This window comes from Panthera onca, chromosome D2, assembly GCF_046562875.1.
Source record: "Panthera onca isolate mPanOnc1 chromosome D2, mPanOnc1 haplotype 2, whole genome shotgun sequence".
Taxonomy (NCBI): domain Eukaryota; kingdom Metazoa; phylum Chordata; class Mammalia; order Carnivora; family Felidae; genus Panthera; species Panthera onca.
In genome coordinates, this window is record NC_138349.1 from 32,825,594 (window position 1) to 32,842,541 (window position 16,948).

Below are 16,948 nucleotides of genomic sequence, written 5' to 3' on the forward strand. Positions count from 1 at the left end.
CTTCAACCTGCCCTACGTTGCAAGAACCATTCTTCCTTAAACATTTGAAGGATTTCATTGAAACATTGATTTATGAGTTTCAGGGCTTATTGCCATTAGTTTCTTGCTGTTGTTCTCAGTTACCTTCTCTCCTGCTAACTATTGCCTAATACTCTGAGGTAAGCAAGGAAGCAGAGCTGTCTGCCCACCCCCATACCCAGCTCGCCACTGTACCTTTGAGCACCTTATGCTCATCCCCTGTGCTGAACTAAGTTACATCCAGCTCTTCTTTCAGTTTGTGACTAAAGACTCACCTCTATAAATCTCTCCGACCAATCCCACATGCTCAAACACAGTCTGTGTTAACGGCACCAGTGGTCAGTTGCCGAGCAACAGTGGCCACACAGGCCTATTCCATTTTGTCTCATACACTTCTCCGAACAGAGCAAACCATTCTTTGACTCACTCACCAAATATTTCAGTGCCTTCTGTGGCCAGCCCCTGAATCAGATGCTAGATACAGAGATATTTTAGCAATTAATCACTTACCCCAAAGTGTATCTCTCTAGAATTCATACATTAATTATAATGTTTATTTATTTTGAGAGAGAGTATGCACATGTGCAAGCAGGGGAGAGGCAGAGAGGGCTAGCAAGAGAATCCCAAGCAGGCTCCACACTGTCAGCACAAAGTCCGATGTGGGAGTCAAACTCAAACCATGACATCGTGACCTGAGCTGAAATCGAGAGTCAGATGCTTAACTGAGCTTCCCAGGTGCCCCATAAAGTTCACAGGTTAATTTTTTTTTAATTTGTTTTTAATGTTTATTCATTTTTGAGAGACAGAGGGAGACAGAGTACAAGCAGGAGTAGGGCAGAGAGGGAGAGGGAGACATAGAATCCAAAGCAGGCTCCAGGCTCTGAGCTGTCAGCACAGAGCCCCATGTGGGGTTCGAACTCACAAACCATGAGATCATGACCTGAGCTGAAGTCAGATGCTTAACTGACTTGAGCCACCCAGGTGCCCCTTACGGGTTAATTTTCTTAATCCTATAAATGGAAAAGATTTAGTTGCTCTCTGAGAATTGAAGTACTTTTACAAGAAGTCTTGAGCATCCTTTAATATCCCAAGTGATTAATTTTTTCCATCTCTAAAAGAATTGGATGAGCATCCAAAGAGGTGTGCTCCATTCCGATGTGTATGGGATCCAGAAATTAGAGTTTAACTCCTCTCCTCTTGGCATCTTTTGTATGTCGTTGCTAGGAAGTTCGTAATTTTCCTCCTTCCTGCATTTTTGGATGCATTTAATTACTTTCAGATTTTGGTGACCAACTTGGATTTCCATGATGAGCAGAAGCGCCGGAACCTTAATGGGACACTTCATGAGCTCCTCCGAATGAACATCGTTCCCATTGTCAACACAAATGATGCTGTCGTGCCCCCAGCTGAGCCCAATAGTGATCTCCAGGGGGTAAATGTGGGTAAAATATTCCTAAGGGTTGAGCATGCTGGAGACTAACGCCACGCTATGCTGCATGTACTAACACTGGAAGTTTGGCATAAACAAGATGGAAAGATTGGGAGAGAAGCTGGCCTCATGGAGCGGGGGCTGCATAAGCTCTTCTGAAGTCAGGGGGTCTCATTCAACAGGGTGAGGTGCAGTAGTGATTTCGGATGGTGCTATGAGCGTGGCTTGTGTGTGCCAGGTGCATGTTTGGAAGTGGGGTGGCCAGGAGGCGCAGTGTTTTGCAGACCGAGGGGGCCTACGAGAGCTGTCATCTGTGCATTCCATCATTAACTTTGCCTGCCAGAACCTAGCAGAGTGCTTCTGTGAATGTCTTTTTGAACTGTGTAGTTCACTCACTTAATGACTTTTTACCTGCATTCCAGGTTATTAGTGTTAAAGATAATGATAGCCTGGCTGCCCGTCTGGCTGTGGAAATGAAAACTGACCTCTTGATTGTTCTTTCAGATGTAGAAGGTACAAAGTAATGCCTTTTCCTTTTATCCAACTTTTGTTTTAAATACTAAATGCGTGAGCACATGAATTCCCGTCTTTGAGTCCTTCTGATTTTTTTAAAATATAGACCCTTATTTTCTGAGCCATATGGTCTGACAGAGGGTTTTTATGGCTCAAAAGAAGGTGGGGGAGTCTGGGAGATGCAGTTTGAATGCTGAAATGTTGTCATTTCCAGGCACTTTTGTTTTTTTAGAACAGCTTTATACAGGTATAATTCACATACCATAGTGAACCAATAGTTCACCTATTTAAGACTTAGTTCATTGATTTTTAGTGTATTCATACAGTGGCTCAACCCTAACAATAGGTTTAGAACATTTTTATCACCACATTGTATCACCCCATACCCATCAGTGATCACTCCTCACTTCCCCCCAAATTCTCCAGCCCTAGGCAGCCTCTCATCTACTTTCTGTCTCTGTGGATTTGCTTATCCTGGACGTTTTACATTAGTGGAATCGTCAGTATGTGATCCTTGGTGACTGGTTTTCTTCACTTAGCATAATGTTTTCAAGGTTCGGTTACAACATCTGTCAGTATTCCTTTTCTTTTTATTCTCAAAGAATACTCCATTGTGTATATGCACCACATTGTATTTACCCATTCATCGGTTGATAGACATTATGCTGCTGTGAACATTCATGTACACATTTTTGTGTGAACATGTTTTTTGTTTACCTAGGAGCAGAATTGATCATTTGGTAATTCTGTATGTGTTTAGCCTTTTGAAGAAGTGCCAGCCTGGTTTCCAAAGCAGCTGCATCATTTTACATTCCTGCCAGCTCCATATGAGGGCTCTAGTCTCTCCACATCCTTGCCAACACTTACCCTTATAATCTGCCTTTTCATTATAGCCATCCTAGTGGGTGTGAAATGCTATTTCATTGTGGTTTTTATCACTTTCAGTTTGTAACATAAATCATGAGACACATTAAATGGGAGCCACTGCAGAATTCCAAGCTATGTGGCCATCGTGGTCTCATGTGTTAATCTGTTTTTCTCTGCTTTCCCCTTCCTCAAAGAAGGGTCCCTCTTGGCTCCAATTTGACTCTCCATTCACTATTCTCACTTTCCTAAGCTATGTCCATTTTACATTTTGACCCATAAGGAATATGGTAGCTGTGTCTAAAATAGGCCAAACCTACAGGATCCCAAAAGTCCACCATTACATTCCCAGGAGATCAGGAAAACCTATTTAGTTTCCAACCCATACCCAAGGCAGGTTTCTTTAGCAGGACTTGTTTTTCCAGTTTACACTCTAGTGGTGCAAGATTAAGGGCGGCGGCCTGCCTAGTGGAAGCAGAGGCAGATACAGATGGGTTGATCTGTCTTCTGCCCGTGTGGGAAGTTCGATATATCATACTTGCATGTCAGTATTTTTACCTATAAGAAATCTTGGTACCATGTTTATCCACTGTAAATTTGAAATCTCAGGACAGGAACAGCTAGGTTGGGGTAAGAGTGAGCCACTCTGGAGATGAAGGCTTTTCAGTTAATCAACACATTTTAAAAAAAAAAATTTTTTTAACGTTTATTCATTTTTTGATAGAGACAGAGCATGAGTGGGGGAGGGGCAGAGAGAGAGGGAGACACAGAATCCGAAGCAAGCTCCAGGCTCTGAACTGACAGCACAGAGCCCAATGCAGGGCTCGAACCCACGGACCATGAGATCATGACCTGAGCTGAAGTCGGACGCCCAACTGACTGAGCCATCCAGGCGCCCCTCAACAGATTTATATTGAATTTCTACTATGCTTAAATACTGTGTTAGGTGCTTTATAAATGTCAGTTTATTGAATCCTTATAGCAATCCTGCAAAGCAGGTAGCTTAGTTACTCAGATGAAGAAATTAAAAATTACATTCACACCAATTAAATGGTGTATCCAGATTCACATAGTACCAGAGGCTGGTTTCACAACTAAATCTGTTCAGTTTAAAAATCTACACTCTTCCTCTCTTCTATACTGCTTTGCAAGGTAAAGGACATGAGTTTGAGAGATTAATACATAAAGCCCAATTTCAACTAGAGTCTAGTAAACTTTTTTTTTTTTTTTAAGTAATCTCTGCACTGAACAAGGGCTCGAACTCATGACCCTGAGATCAAGAGTCACGTGCTCTTCTGACTGAGCCAGCCAGGTGCCCCGCTAGTAAACATTTTTAATGTAGCCTTGAACACCAAAATTGGTCATCAGTGTTGATAGCATATGTCAGTACTTTCTTGTTATTGCCAAACAATACTCCACCATGTAGATACACCACATTTTATTTACCCATTCATCAGTTGATAGACATGTGAGCATTTATAACTAATGCTGCTGTCAACATTTGTGTGCAAATGTACATGAATGTATAAAAAACAGGCTTGTGCTATTAACTCTTAATTAGTTATCCATTGAATGTTGATTTTTAGCACAATAATAGAATTTTGAATATGCTCTTGGCGGCTTTAAGAAGCTGCTATAAGGGAAAAAGAGTAGGCAGACTATTAGAACTCTAGGCACTCCTCAGCATCTCTGGAGAAGCTTTGGCTTAGGATTGCATAACCTTGCCCATGTTATTTTTGTATGAAACCAAAACAGCGTCACAATCCAAGCCTGTGACCTCATATCGTAGTGCCTTCTGAGAAAATTCCATCCCTGAGTCCAGGAGCCATGGAGTGCTGGGTTGCAATGGACAGAGGTTGGAGAGGTGGTTTTTCTCTCCCTGTAATTGCTGCCCATGGTTAGCATTGCTGCATTCTATATCGGACCCTGATTCCCTTACTCCTCTGACTCCCCTTTTCCTGGAGGGGATGCATATAGCGGTATTGCATTAGAGATTTAGAATATGAAGCAGAGAGGGCTGTATTTTCACATGGGAAAAGTAGTAACTTAAACCAAAAACATCCCTGCCCACATGTCCTTGAGCCAGTCCCCAACCCCAGGCAGTTCCTCCCTGTACTTAGGCCTTGATGTGACTCCCATTTTCACAGGCCCTTCATTTTTCTTTCCAAGGCTCCGACTGGCTGTGTTTACAAGTGAAATGGTGAAGATTTTTAATCTTGGATTGTATGCATATAACATTTCACGTAACTCGTATTTTATGTTATTCTACTCAACTATAAAAGGGACATAGGCTTTATGGTGATAAGTCCAGACTGAATGCCAAGAGTTGTATGCTCTTCTGCTGACTCAGCGTAACCTTCACAATGACTTCCCCATAACACAGGGATTATAATTAGTGACTGTTTCAAAGGATGCTGTGAGAGTTCATGAAAACCTGTCTCACATTTCATCCCACTTGGAAATAGTCACATTATAGTATATGGCTACTACACTGTTTCTGCAGTAGCCACTCATCTTTTTCAGTTACTTCCTTAATTCAGCATCTTAAGTAGCAGTGGCAGAGGTGAGGACAGCTTCCCAGTAGACAGTGGAGTGGGCAGGGCTGATAAGTGTTGCACCAAGGATATGGACATGCTGTGATGCTGGCAAACAGAATATAAAAGTATGTATGGAAAGTCCTGTTGCTGCTTTTTAGCATGGGTAGACTATACAGATCACTTGTTCTCTTTTCTGGTTAGAGCGGGTAGAACACAGACTTCATCTGGATCAGTCACGTGCAGAGTGGTTGGCAGGTGCCCAGGGGGATGTCTGTCTTGGGGGGCATGCCTTCCATTAAAGCAATACTGCCAACTCCTGTCTACTTTTTAGGTCTCTTTGACAGCCCCCCGGGGTCAGATGACGCAAAGCTCATTGATATATTTTATCCCGGAGATCAGCAGTCTGTGACCTTTGGAACCAAGTCAAGAGTAGGCATGGGTGGCATGGAAGCCAAGGTAAGGGTCTGATGCTGTTACTGCCTATAACAGCTAAAAAAACCAAACAGTATTTTACCCTTTTTGCTTTTTTTTTTAAGTTTTATTTATTTAATCTCTACACCCAACATGGGGCTAGAATCCACGACCCTAAGATCAAAAGCTGCACACTTCTCCGACTGAGCCAGCCAGGTGCCCCTACCCTTTTGACTTTTGTGATTGTTTGGGGGCTAATGGCTAAAATACTAGGCACATACACACTTAAATGTGCACATGTCTAAATACAGGTATGATGCATATTGTGTACCTATATTTTGTCATGTCTGTATATGTATTCTCTTCATTAATATTACATAGTGTGTTCATGTTATAAAGTCGTCAAGCGCAGGCTCCCTCTCTCCCTCTCCCTCTATATATAATTTTTTTTTTAAGTTTATTCTGAGAGAGTGACAGCACGAGTAGGGGAGGGACAGAGAGGGAGGGAGACACAGAATCTGAAGCAGACTCCAGGCTCTGAGCTGTCAGCACAGAGCCCAGCGTGGGGCTTCAACCCACGAGCTGTGGGATCATGACCTGAGCCAAAGTTGGACTCTTAGCTGACTGAGCCACCCAGGCACCCCCTACTTTAAAGATTTTCTTAAATTTTTTTTAAGTTTATTTATTTATTTTGAGACTGAGAGTGTGAGTGGGGTAGTGGCAGAGAGAAGGGAGAGAAAGCATCCCAAGCAGGCTCCGCACTGTCAGTGCAGAAAGCCTGATGCAGGGCTTGGAACTCACAAACTGTGAGATCATGACCTGAGCTGAGATCATAAGTCAGGTGCTTAATGGACTGAGCCACCCAGGGACCCCAAGATTTTTTATTTTTTAAGTAATCTTTACACCCAACATGGGGCTCGAACTCACAACCCTGAGATCAAGAGTCACATGCTCTATTGAGGAAGCCAGCCAGGTGCCCCTGCTCAACTATTTCTTACGAAATCTTCCAAAAATTTTTCTCTCGCATTAATTGTTCTAAAAAGTAATACTCTTAAGATACAGCATCAATTGTAGGAATGGCAAAGACCTACAAAAGAGAGCTACAAAAGTTAAAAGAACTCAGGATCAGATTCTGGTCAAACACCAGGCTGGACACTATGTCGAGGCACAGTAAGTCAAATGTAGAAGTTATGAGTCCTAGTACTAGAGAGTCTTTGAACACTGAGCACAAAAGGCAGATTGGCTCATCTTTAGCACGTACCAGAGTTGGGCTGGAGAGAGAGAGAGCAAGGGCTGAGTGTGTTTTCAGAGCTTCTGAGTTGTTCAAAACATTCCTGCATATACTTCAATGGCTCACTATCACATTGTATTCTCTTTTTGCGAGTTTAAAGTATGGATGACTAGACCCTGCAAAAGTCTGAATGTTATGTTGGGATCTAACCTCTCCTATTAGGTGAAAGCGGCCCTCTGGGCTTTGCAAGGTGGCACTTCTGTGGTTATTGCCAACGGAACCCACCCAAAGGTGTCTGGACATGTCATCACAGACATCGTGGAGGGAAAGAAAGTTGGCACCTTCTTTTCTGAAGTAAAGCCTGCAGGTAAGTAGTTCCTTATTGAGTAGTCACACCATGGCCTAAATGAGACTGAAGATTGAGCTCTCCTCTAGGAATAGAGATCACAAAATTGACATGTTGATATTCTGAAGTACGGTATTGTTTCAGACACTCTTTGCGAAATTGGACTTTGCTTTGCTTTTGTAAAGTTTAGCGAACCTGCCCAACTAGGCTTCCCATTCTCTCTAAAACCACTATGTTAAAGAATATGAGCATCCATTTTCTTAAGAAACATTTGCTAGGCCTATGCTAGAGGCCTAGAAATGCAAAGACACTTAAGACAGTAAGACATGGTATGTACTCTCAATTGTTCGCAAAGATATTGCCATATAACCTACATTCAGAAATGCAAACACATTAGAGAATATAAGCTAAAGTGGAATTGAAAAGAACTCTACGAGATGTAACTTACCCCGGAAATATAGACAAGTTTCTTGTGTTTATGCCCGAGTTAATCTAGTGTATTCTTTTGCCATTTTATTTGTCTGAGTGACCTCTAGGAAGCAAGCACACCAAGACACTGAGCATTCATTCCGTGCACGTTATGAGTCTGTGCACGTGCTGGGTTGCTGTCCATGATCTGATGTTTGCAAATATTCTTACAGGTCCTACTGTTGAACAGCAGGGAGAAATGGCTCGAGCAGGAGGAAGGATGTTGGCCACTTTGGAACCTGAGCAGGTAATAACCTTAGCTAATAGTTCGGTTGGTTTTCAGACTGAGTCATGCTGTGAGGCTTAGTGCACAGTCAAGGCTGCCATGTCCCCCTCCATTCCTCTTGTCCCCACAGAGTTATTCTAGTTACAAGTGAGATTCAGATTTGTTCTGCCTTTTCTCTCTCTAAATTTTATTTTCCCTTTTGTCTTTTGTAGTCTGTGGCCTAAGGTAGCTTTTTATCACTATGTTTTGATCAAAAATATCATGAACATGGTGAGACCAAGGAGGTTTCCTAAGCCTGCCACATACTGGACATGGAAATGTAGGAAAACTGCTTATTCTAACACATCTGAGTCCCCTGACTTACCCATTAGATGGAAGCTCCAGAGCCTGCCCTCTAGTCAGAGGCCTGCCCACAGTGAAGTGGCAGCCACTGCAAGTCTGGAAACAAGGCAGTCACGGAAGCTGGGGATTGGCTTCTCAAAGCCTGTGTTGTTAAGGATGTTGTGTTTAGATTTTTTCTAGGGAGCACTTTGGCCTGAGAAAAAAGAAAATTTTAAATAACTACAAGTAGAGAAAGGAAAGCAAAGGAAGAGCTTAGCCTGTCTCTCTAAACCACTTCCCTTGGCTTCTTCAGTAATCACACTGATTTGCCACACTTTTTAACCTAGGTGGGTAAGGACTGAGATCCCTTCAAGCATCCAGGACTGGGTTTTCCCCTTTGAGTGAATTCATTAAATAAGTAATTGTCAAAATAAGTAATTGTCAAAATTTACTTAATAAATTATATAGCCAGTGAAACTGAGTATGTAGAGATGTATGTATCATGCCAATTCAAAATGCTAGCCCCCATCTTGGGTTTGGGGACTGATTGTATAATTCATTGTGCCTTTTCCCCACTACTGGGCCGTGGTCTGCTAATCATAATAATCAGGAATGGTAAAAGAGGAAGAAATACAAGAAGTAGAAGGAGACTAGTAGTGAGAGAGGAAGGAAAAAATGAGGGGAGCTGAGGTGTGTAATGGTTGATAGGATGTAAGGAGATTTCAGTCAATGATGACTTTGGATTTAGGAGCAAGGCCTGGCTCATTCAGAGGAGTAGGTTTAATGGTATGGGTTCTTCTCGGATTAATGTATTTGCTTGTTTGTTTTACCTTTCTTCCTAGAGAGCAGAGATTATCCATCATCTGGCTGATCTGTTGACGGACCAGCGTGATGAGATCCTGTTAGCCAACAAGAAAGACTTGGAGGAGGCAGAGGGTAAGGACCACACGATTTAGAGTCAGTGTTATGGAGGGTTTGGTTTTGGTTTTTGTTCTTTGTTTTACTAATAATTCTTACAGTGTAGTCTGCCTAAAGACAAGATTGTTATATGGGGCACCTGGGTGACTCAGTTGGCTAAGCGTCTGTCTTTAGCTCAGGTCATGATCTCATGGTTCGTGGGTTTGAGCCCCACATCAAGCTCTGCGCTGTGTGGAGCCTGCTAGGGATTCTCTCTCTTACTCTTTCTCTGCCCCTACCCTCCTCATGCTCTCTCTCTCTCTCTCTCTCTCTTAATAAATAAATAAAAACTTTTAGGAATATAAAAAAAAAAAGATTGTTATAGAAGAAATCTTATATTATGCATCATTTTTATTAAAGGCAGCTTGCTAGTATTCAAATTATGCATACCATCTCCAGCTCCTTTCCCAGATACTCTGGTACAGCCCTCCAAAGGAGCTTTTTCTGTACCCACAGATCATGAGCCATGGATACTATGGCAGTTTCAGGACAAAAAAGAAAAATACTGAGGACTATTTTAGACATTTCACTAATACCAGCCACCACCTACTAAGTAAGGCCTTTCTGTGTGAAGAAATCTTTGATGATAATCTTATACAGTTCTTTAAAGTAAAAGAATTAAGACCCACTGAGGTTAAAGCTGTTGCTCAAGGTCACACAATTAGTTATTGGCCGAAGTCTGACTTCTGACCTCAGTTCTGTCTCTCTGGAAATTCGTAAGGACGCACAGTGGCTTACGAACAAAGTCCTGGCTGTACATGAGCATGGTGGTCCCCTTTGACTTGCTAAGCCCTTTTCAGGAAATTTATCATAAACTATTTCAAGAAGAGAAAACTGCTCTGTATGTAAAGATTCTTGGAGCAGGGTTATTTATCACACTGAAAACTGGAAACAACCTCAGTGTTTAACAACATAGGTCTGGTTAAATGTGTTAAGCTGTGTCAACTCAGTGAAGTATGTAGTAGTAATTACAACAGTTTTGGCAACGTGGAAAGCAAATATGCATTGTGAGGTGGAAAACTAGAATGTAACATTTAACACGCACTGTGTTTGAAACTTGATATTAACACATAGGGAAAAGTGAAGAAAACGGATTGATATAATTGGTTGGTAAAATGATGATTCAGCTTTTTTCTTAATACAAGATAGGTTCCTCCTTTCCTAAGTAGAAAACTTTGTATTATTTTATCTTGGTGGGTGTGATTATAAAAAAGAAAGAAATTTTTCATCATCTCATTCCAACATTAACCATAGTAATGATTTGTGATATGTGATCACAATTTTCCCTGGTACATATACATGTGTATATATGAATATGTGTGTGTGTGTGTGTGTGTGTGTGTGTGCAGAGAGAATCACACCATGCAAACAGTTGTATTTAAATTTAAAGAAAATTCTGGGGGCGCCTGGGTGGCTCAGTCGGTTGGGCGGCTGACTTTGGCTCAGGTCATGATCTCGCGGTCCGTGAGTTCGAGCCCCGCGTCAGGCTCTATGCTGACAGCTCAGAGCCTGCAGTCTGTTTCAGATTCTGTGTCTCCCTCTCTCTGACCCTCCCCCGTTCATGCTTTGTCTCTCTGTGTCTCAAAAATAAACGTTAAAAAAAAAAAAAAAGAAAGAAAATTCTGAATATGAACTTACCATTATTAGGGGCACCTTGGTGGCTCCGTTGGTTAAGCATCCAACTCTTAATCTCAGCTCATGTCTTGATCTCAGGGTCATGAGTTTAAGCCCCATGTTGGGCTTTACACTGGCAAACAGTGTACACAGTGTACACTTCAGTACACTGAAGCCTACTTAAAAAAAGAAGAAAAAGTGAACTTACTATAATTCTATTTAAGTTTTATTTCAAAAGGAAACATCTTTATTGCTTCTGATTATAAAAATAAGGCAATTGTTATAAAAAATTAAAATAATGCAGAAAGAGATCATCACTGTTCTTGATGGCTTCCAGACATGTCCACATGCATATATGCAATATTTGATAAATAGGATATTATCATACATGCTCTTTTGTAGTTTATCTTCTTCAAAAACTATATCCTGGACAGCTTTCCATATCAGTACATATAGATACTTCTGATAACTGCCTGGTAGTTCATTGTCTAAATGTTTAAGCAGAATTAGATTTTATTATGTAAATACTGTGACAAATATCCTCATTACATGCAAGTTTGCTCATGCGAATGACAAATTTCTGGAATTGAATTTGCTGGCACAGAGGGTATTGGTGTACATACCTTTACATGTGAAATATACTACCAAAAGCCCCCTAGAAAAACTAAGTGGCATGTCATTGTCTTCTCAAGACCCGCTAAATTCGTGTCTGTTCCTAACACAGTGCCGTGTGTTCGGTAAAGCAGCTGCAGCCTGTCCAGAGCCACTCCTTTATCATGTGTTCCTCACACCTCTTCAGGGAGACTCGCAGCTCCTCTGCTGAAACGTTTGAGCCTCTCCACATCTAAATTGAACAGCCTGGCCATCGGTCTACGGCAGATCGCAGCCTCCTCACAGGACAGCGTGGGGCGTGTTTTGCGTCGAACCCGAATTGCCAAAAACTTGGAGCTAGAACAAGTGACTGTCCCAATTGGAGTCCTGCTGGTCATCTTTGAGTCTCGCCCAGACTGTCTACCCCAGGTATGTGCCTGCCATTGGGGTAGGGAAAGAATATATTTTCAGGACCCAAAATCTTCCAAAGATGGTTTTCTTTTTTTCTTTTTTTGGTGAGAAGTTCTTATCTTTTTTTTCTCCCCCAGAGACAAGTTTTTGAGACTTCTCAGGTGGTTCTTAAAGTAATTTATGTTATTGATTCTTCCAGTGATTCTAAAGTAGGTATTCATATGTCCATTTTACAGTTGAAGAAACTGAAGCTTATAGAAGTTACTATTCCTGTCACACTTATAACAGATGCATCTTCCCTAGCACAGTGCAGGAGCACATTTCTGTATGTCTTCGCTCACTGGGGCACTGTGTTCCCTGACCACAGAACCCCTGCTAGCTTACTGCAAGGTCATTCATCTTGTAGCTGGTTTTACCCATGTGAAAAAGACCCCTTTGTTCTCACTGTCACAGATGGCCTCCTGTAGGTAAATCTCTCAGGAAAAAGAACTTCCAGTAGTTAATGAAAACTAGAATGCAACCCTCTTTAAGGAATTTGACATATTACAGGCTAATGTTGAGAAATCATGTGTTTAAAAGATTTTTTCCAAGAAGCCATGCCTTGATACAGGGTGGCATTTGAGGGTTGTCCCACTGGTTACCCTAAATACTTTAAAATTTGGGGACAATTTTCCCACCAGACTGACCAGTAGGATGATACCAGCTTTTTCTTTTCACTAGCCTCAAAATCTCAAAGAGAATATCTATTTAAAAACATAAAACAGGGGTGCCTGGCCAGCTCAGTCAGTAGAGTGTGCAACTCTTGATCTCGGGGTTGTGGGTTCAAGCCCCATGTTGGGCACGGAGCCTACTTAAAATAAATAAATATCTAAAGAAAAACAAAACAAAAATAGCACCTCTTTGCCATAGGGCACAGGGTGAGCACAGGAGCCTGAAATGCTTTGTGGTAAATATTCCCTGACATGACCTAAAACCAGATTGTTCACCCCATACCACGGGGTCTGTCCTCAGCCCCTGGTGGGTGCAGGCACACTGCCCCCTCTGGCCACACACCTGTTTGCAGAAATACCAAGTGAAAACTGTAGAACCCGAATCTGCTAGTAGGAAGGAGTACGTGATGTTTTTTTTGCTGCCTTTCATCCGTACTAACGAATACTTCACGTGGAGAAAGGTTTCTTCTCTAGCCAACTACAGCTCATGTTCCTCACCTGGGATCTTAACTCTGGATGGCATCACAGAATCCATGAATTATAAAAAATTGTATGCAGTTCTGTGTGCTAGTGCATTTATATAGAGAAGATTTACATTACTTTTTATAAGGGGTCCATGAGCAACAAAACCAATAAAGGATTAAGAGCCACTAATTGAGATTAACATGCTCAGGCAAGGTTTTTTAGTAAAGTTCCTTTTATTACATTATAAAAATGGGAAGATTTTCATTCATCCCAAGAACATTCAGAAAGTTAAACTTCAGGGGACTCCTGGGTGGCTCTGTCAGCTAAGCATCCTAGACTCTTGGTTTCGCCTCAGGTCATGATCTCGCAGCTCGTGAGTTCGAGCCCCACATTGGGCTCCATGCTGACAGTGCAGAACCTGCTTGGGATTCTCTCTCTCCCTCTCTTTCTGCCTTTCCCCCACGTGTGAGTGCATGTGTGCTTTCCCTCTCTCTCTCAAAATAAATATATAAACTTTAAAAAAAAAGTTAAGCTTTAGGCCTTAGATGATCAGGTCAGAATCATTAACTCTTTGCTTTAAGAGGGTAACTAACCCTCCTCCTGGGTGGTCTGCTTTTTCACTGGAGTATTTCTGCAAACAGGTGTGTGCCCAGAGAGGCCATGTGACAGCACCAGCCAGGGGCTGAGGACAGATCCCGTGGTATGGGAGTCCTTGGTGAACAAGCTGGTTTTAGGTCATGTCAGGGAGTATTCACCGCAAAGCATTTTAGGATCCTGTGCTCACCCTATGCTCCCTGCTTGTGCTCCTTTCCCAGAAATCTCCACCACAGCTTGTCCAGGGTCTGACGGGTCTCTAGTCTGCTCCAGGTTCTCAGCACCAACATTTAGAGCTCTCAGAATAGTTACAGGGCCAGAGGAAGATGTGGCCAGAGAGGCCACCCAGCCTCAGCCAGAGGCAGCTAAGCTCCCTGTCCTCCACCAGGGCCCAAGTGGGGAGGGGGCCATGTGACGCTGACCACTTAGGTTACTTTGCTAATGGTGCTAAGGAAGCTGTATAGTTTAGTTCCTGAGATTGGGTGCTTTGGCTCTGGAGTCAAGACTTCTGGCCCTGCCAGTTATAAGCTATGAGACTTTGGGGAGTCACCAACTTCTCTGGGCTTCAGTGTCCTTATCTGTAAAGCAGGAGATAAAACAAGTATTTAATTCACTGGAATATCATGAAGTTTGAACAGATTAGGCCTTATAAGGGCCCAATGACAGTCCTTATAAAAGTGCTCAGCAAACACTGTTACTATATTATATAATAATCACTATAGTATATAAAGTGCTCGGTGAATGCTGTTACTATTACTGCGTTTCTCTTTGGTTCACTGCTCTCTCCCCTTTGATCTGCAGGTGGCAGCCTTGGCTATAGCAAGTGGTAATGGCTTATTACTCAAAGGAGGGAAGGAGGCCACACACAGCAACCGGATTCTTCATCTTTTGGCCCAAGAGGCCCTCTCAATCCATGGAGTCAAGGAGGCCATACAGCTGGTAGGTCCCTGGGAATGAGCCACATCAGACCCAGAGGAGTTGAGTTTGGCGTTTGTGTGTTTGAAGCAAAGCTTACTTAGGTCATGTAAGGCCAAGCCATTTTTATAGGCAAGCTTGACTGGAACAGGGGCTTCCTGGTCCACATGGGTCTTCAGTGGCTTAGTGATTTAGGGCAAGTCAGATGAGACAGATTTTATGAAAGTTTGTCATAAACCATCGTGCAGCATGTAAGAATGAGGTCATGCTATTATCATTATTGTTATTATGCTCATTATTTTAACCACTGTCTCACTCTCCTCAGTCATCAGGTGGTGTTTTTGAACTAGGCAGTAGTAGATACAGCTTACTGAAAACTTGCTGTGGGCAAGGCAATTCCCATCCGTTGTCTCATTTAGTCTTCACATAAACCATAACAGGAATGTGCCATCAGAATGAGGGGGAAAAACAGGCTCAGTGGTGAAAGTAACTCACCTAAAATTACGCAGTCTGTTGTAAAGTTTACATTTGAACCTGGGCTAATTCCAGATCCTTCTCTTTCTCCATCAAGGCCTACTTACTCTGACATTCCAGGATTCTGCTGGTTGCTGGGGCAGTGTCTATAAACCCACTGCATTACATGCCCCCTAACAGGAATTGGGTTTTTTGGGGGGTTTTTTTGTTTTTTTTATGTCACCACAGGGGGTGGAAAGGGCACAGATTTTAGGGATTCAGATCCCAGCTCTACCACATCCTACCTTAATCAGATGGGTTTCCTCCCACCCCCACCCCTCTTCTTATTGATGTATAACATCCATACAGTAAAGTACACAAATCTTACCTGAAAAACTCTGTGACTTTATCCAAATATCCCTGTACACACATACGTAGCCACCAGCCATACCCAACTGTGGAACACTTCTAGCACCCCAGAAGGCTCCCTTGTGCCCTTCCTGATCAGTATGCCCTACCACCACCAAGTAGCCCCTTATTTACTTCTTTCACATTCACCTTTCGCTTATTCTTGAACTTCATTATAAATGGAATCATACAAAATACACTCTTCCGTGTTATGTTTCTTTTGTGTATCTTCGTGTCTGTGAGAACCATCCATATTATTACATCCAGCAGTAGTTTTCTTTTTATCACCATGTGGTATTCCATGTATGTGTGTATACTGCAGTTATCCTTTCTTTTGTTGGCTAACTTTTGGGTTGTTTCTAGTTTTGGGTTATGCAGAAAAAAATTTTCCAAACATTCTCATACGTATGTATTTGTGTTTCTCCTGTAAATAACATGACCATATGGGTAAATTAAAAATCAAGAGGAAGAGAAAAGGTCATCATCATCTCAGTGTCCTGAAACCAGGGCTTCACCCCAGGGGAGAGCTTGTCAGCGGCTCCCCGTGGAGAACCAGGATTCCTTAGCAAGACCCAGCCGGTCCTGAAGGCTGTGGTTGGAGAAGCCACAGGGCAGGCACCTCCGTTGTGATCCTCCTGGCCAGCCATAATCTGTAGCTCCTCTGACTTCCAGAGGTAGCACTTGGTACCTCGGTACCATTTTGAAAATTATCTGCCCTGAGTTGCGGTGCGTTGTGTCCTAGTCGTATCTTTCCTGCTAGACTCTGAGCTCTTAGACAGCTGGGATATGTCCTCCTGTTTTGTAATGCAGAGCACAGCACCTAATGTGTAGTGTTTGGTTAAGTATTTGGTAGATGATATCAGGACTCTTATTTTTGGAATAAGTTTTCACAGCACCTGATTTAGTTCTCTCGAGGTACAGACTTTTATCCGTAAAAGGGGTGCTGCTACTTTGTATTTCATGAGGTCAGATGTCATTTTTCTGTTTTTATTCTTTACCTCTTCAGGTGAATACCAGAGAAGAAGTGGAAGATCTTTGTCGCCTAGATAAAATGATAGATCTGATTATTCCACGTGGCTCTTCCCAGCTGGTCAGAGATATCCAGAAAGCTGCTAAGGGGATCCCGGTGATGGGACACAGTGAGGGGATCTGCCACATGTATGTGGATTCAGAGGCCAGCGTCGATAAAGCCACCAGACTGGGTGAGCTAGATGGGGCCTCTGCTGTGTGCAGGCAGAATATTTAGCAGATCCTCTGTGACTTGGGAGCATGTTAATAGAAACAATTATTTGTCTTCCTTCTTTCAGTCCGAGACTCTAAATGTGAATATCCAGCTGCCTGTAATGCTTTGGAGACTCTGTTAATTCACCGAGATCTGCTGAGAACACCATTATTTGACCAGATCATTGACATGCTGAGAGTGGAACAGGTACAAGTCCACAGCACTCCTGTGTCCCTTCCTGTCT

At 42.5% G+C, this 16,948-nt stretch overlaps 1 protein-coding gene across 5 annotated transcripts in view; it reads left to right on the plus strand.

Annotated features, from left to right (window-relative positions):
* The window catches only part of ALDH18A1 (aldehyde dehydrogenase 18 family member A1), a 42,206-nt gene that overhangs the window by 18,571 nt on the left and 6,687 nt on the right, over nt 1-16,948 (plus strand). For 3 of the 5 annotated variants that reach the window (XM_081790491.1, XM_078434658.2, XM_078434659.2), the window contains exons 6-15: nt 1,298-1,456; nt 1,870-1,960; nt 5,693-5,817; nt 7,226-7,370; nt 7,991-8,064; nt 9,207-9,300; nt 11,735-11,955; nt 14,508-14,645; nt 16,489-16,684; nt 16,790-16,911. In XM_081790491.1, the coding sequence (XP_081646617.1) occupies nt 1,298-1,456; nt 1,870-1,960; nt 5,693-5,817; nt 7,226-7,370; nt 7,991-8,064; nt 9,207-9,300; nt 11,735-11,955; nt 14,508-14,645; nt 16,489-16,684; nt 16,790-16,911 (1,365 nt within the window). The remainder of the gene's footprint in view (nt 1-1,297; nt 1,457-1,869; nt 1,961-5,692; nt 5,818-7,225; nt 7,371-7,990; nt 8,065-9,206; nt 9,301-11,734; nt 11,956-14,507; nt 14,646-16,488; nt 16,685-16,789; nt 16,912-16,948) is intronic. The other 2 variants (XM_081790492.1, XM_078434661.2) reach the window with 1 other exon arrangement.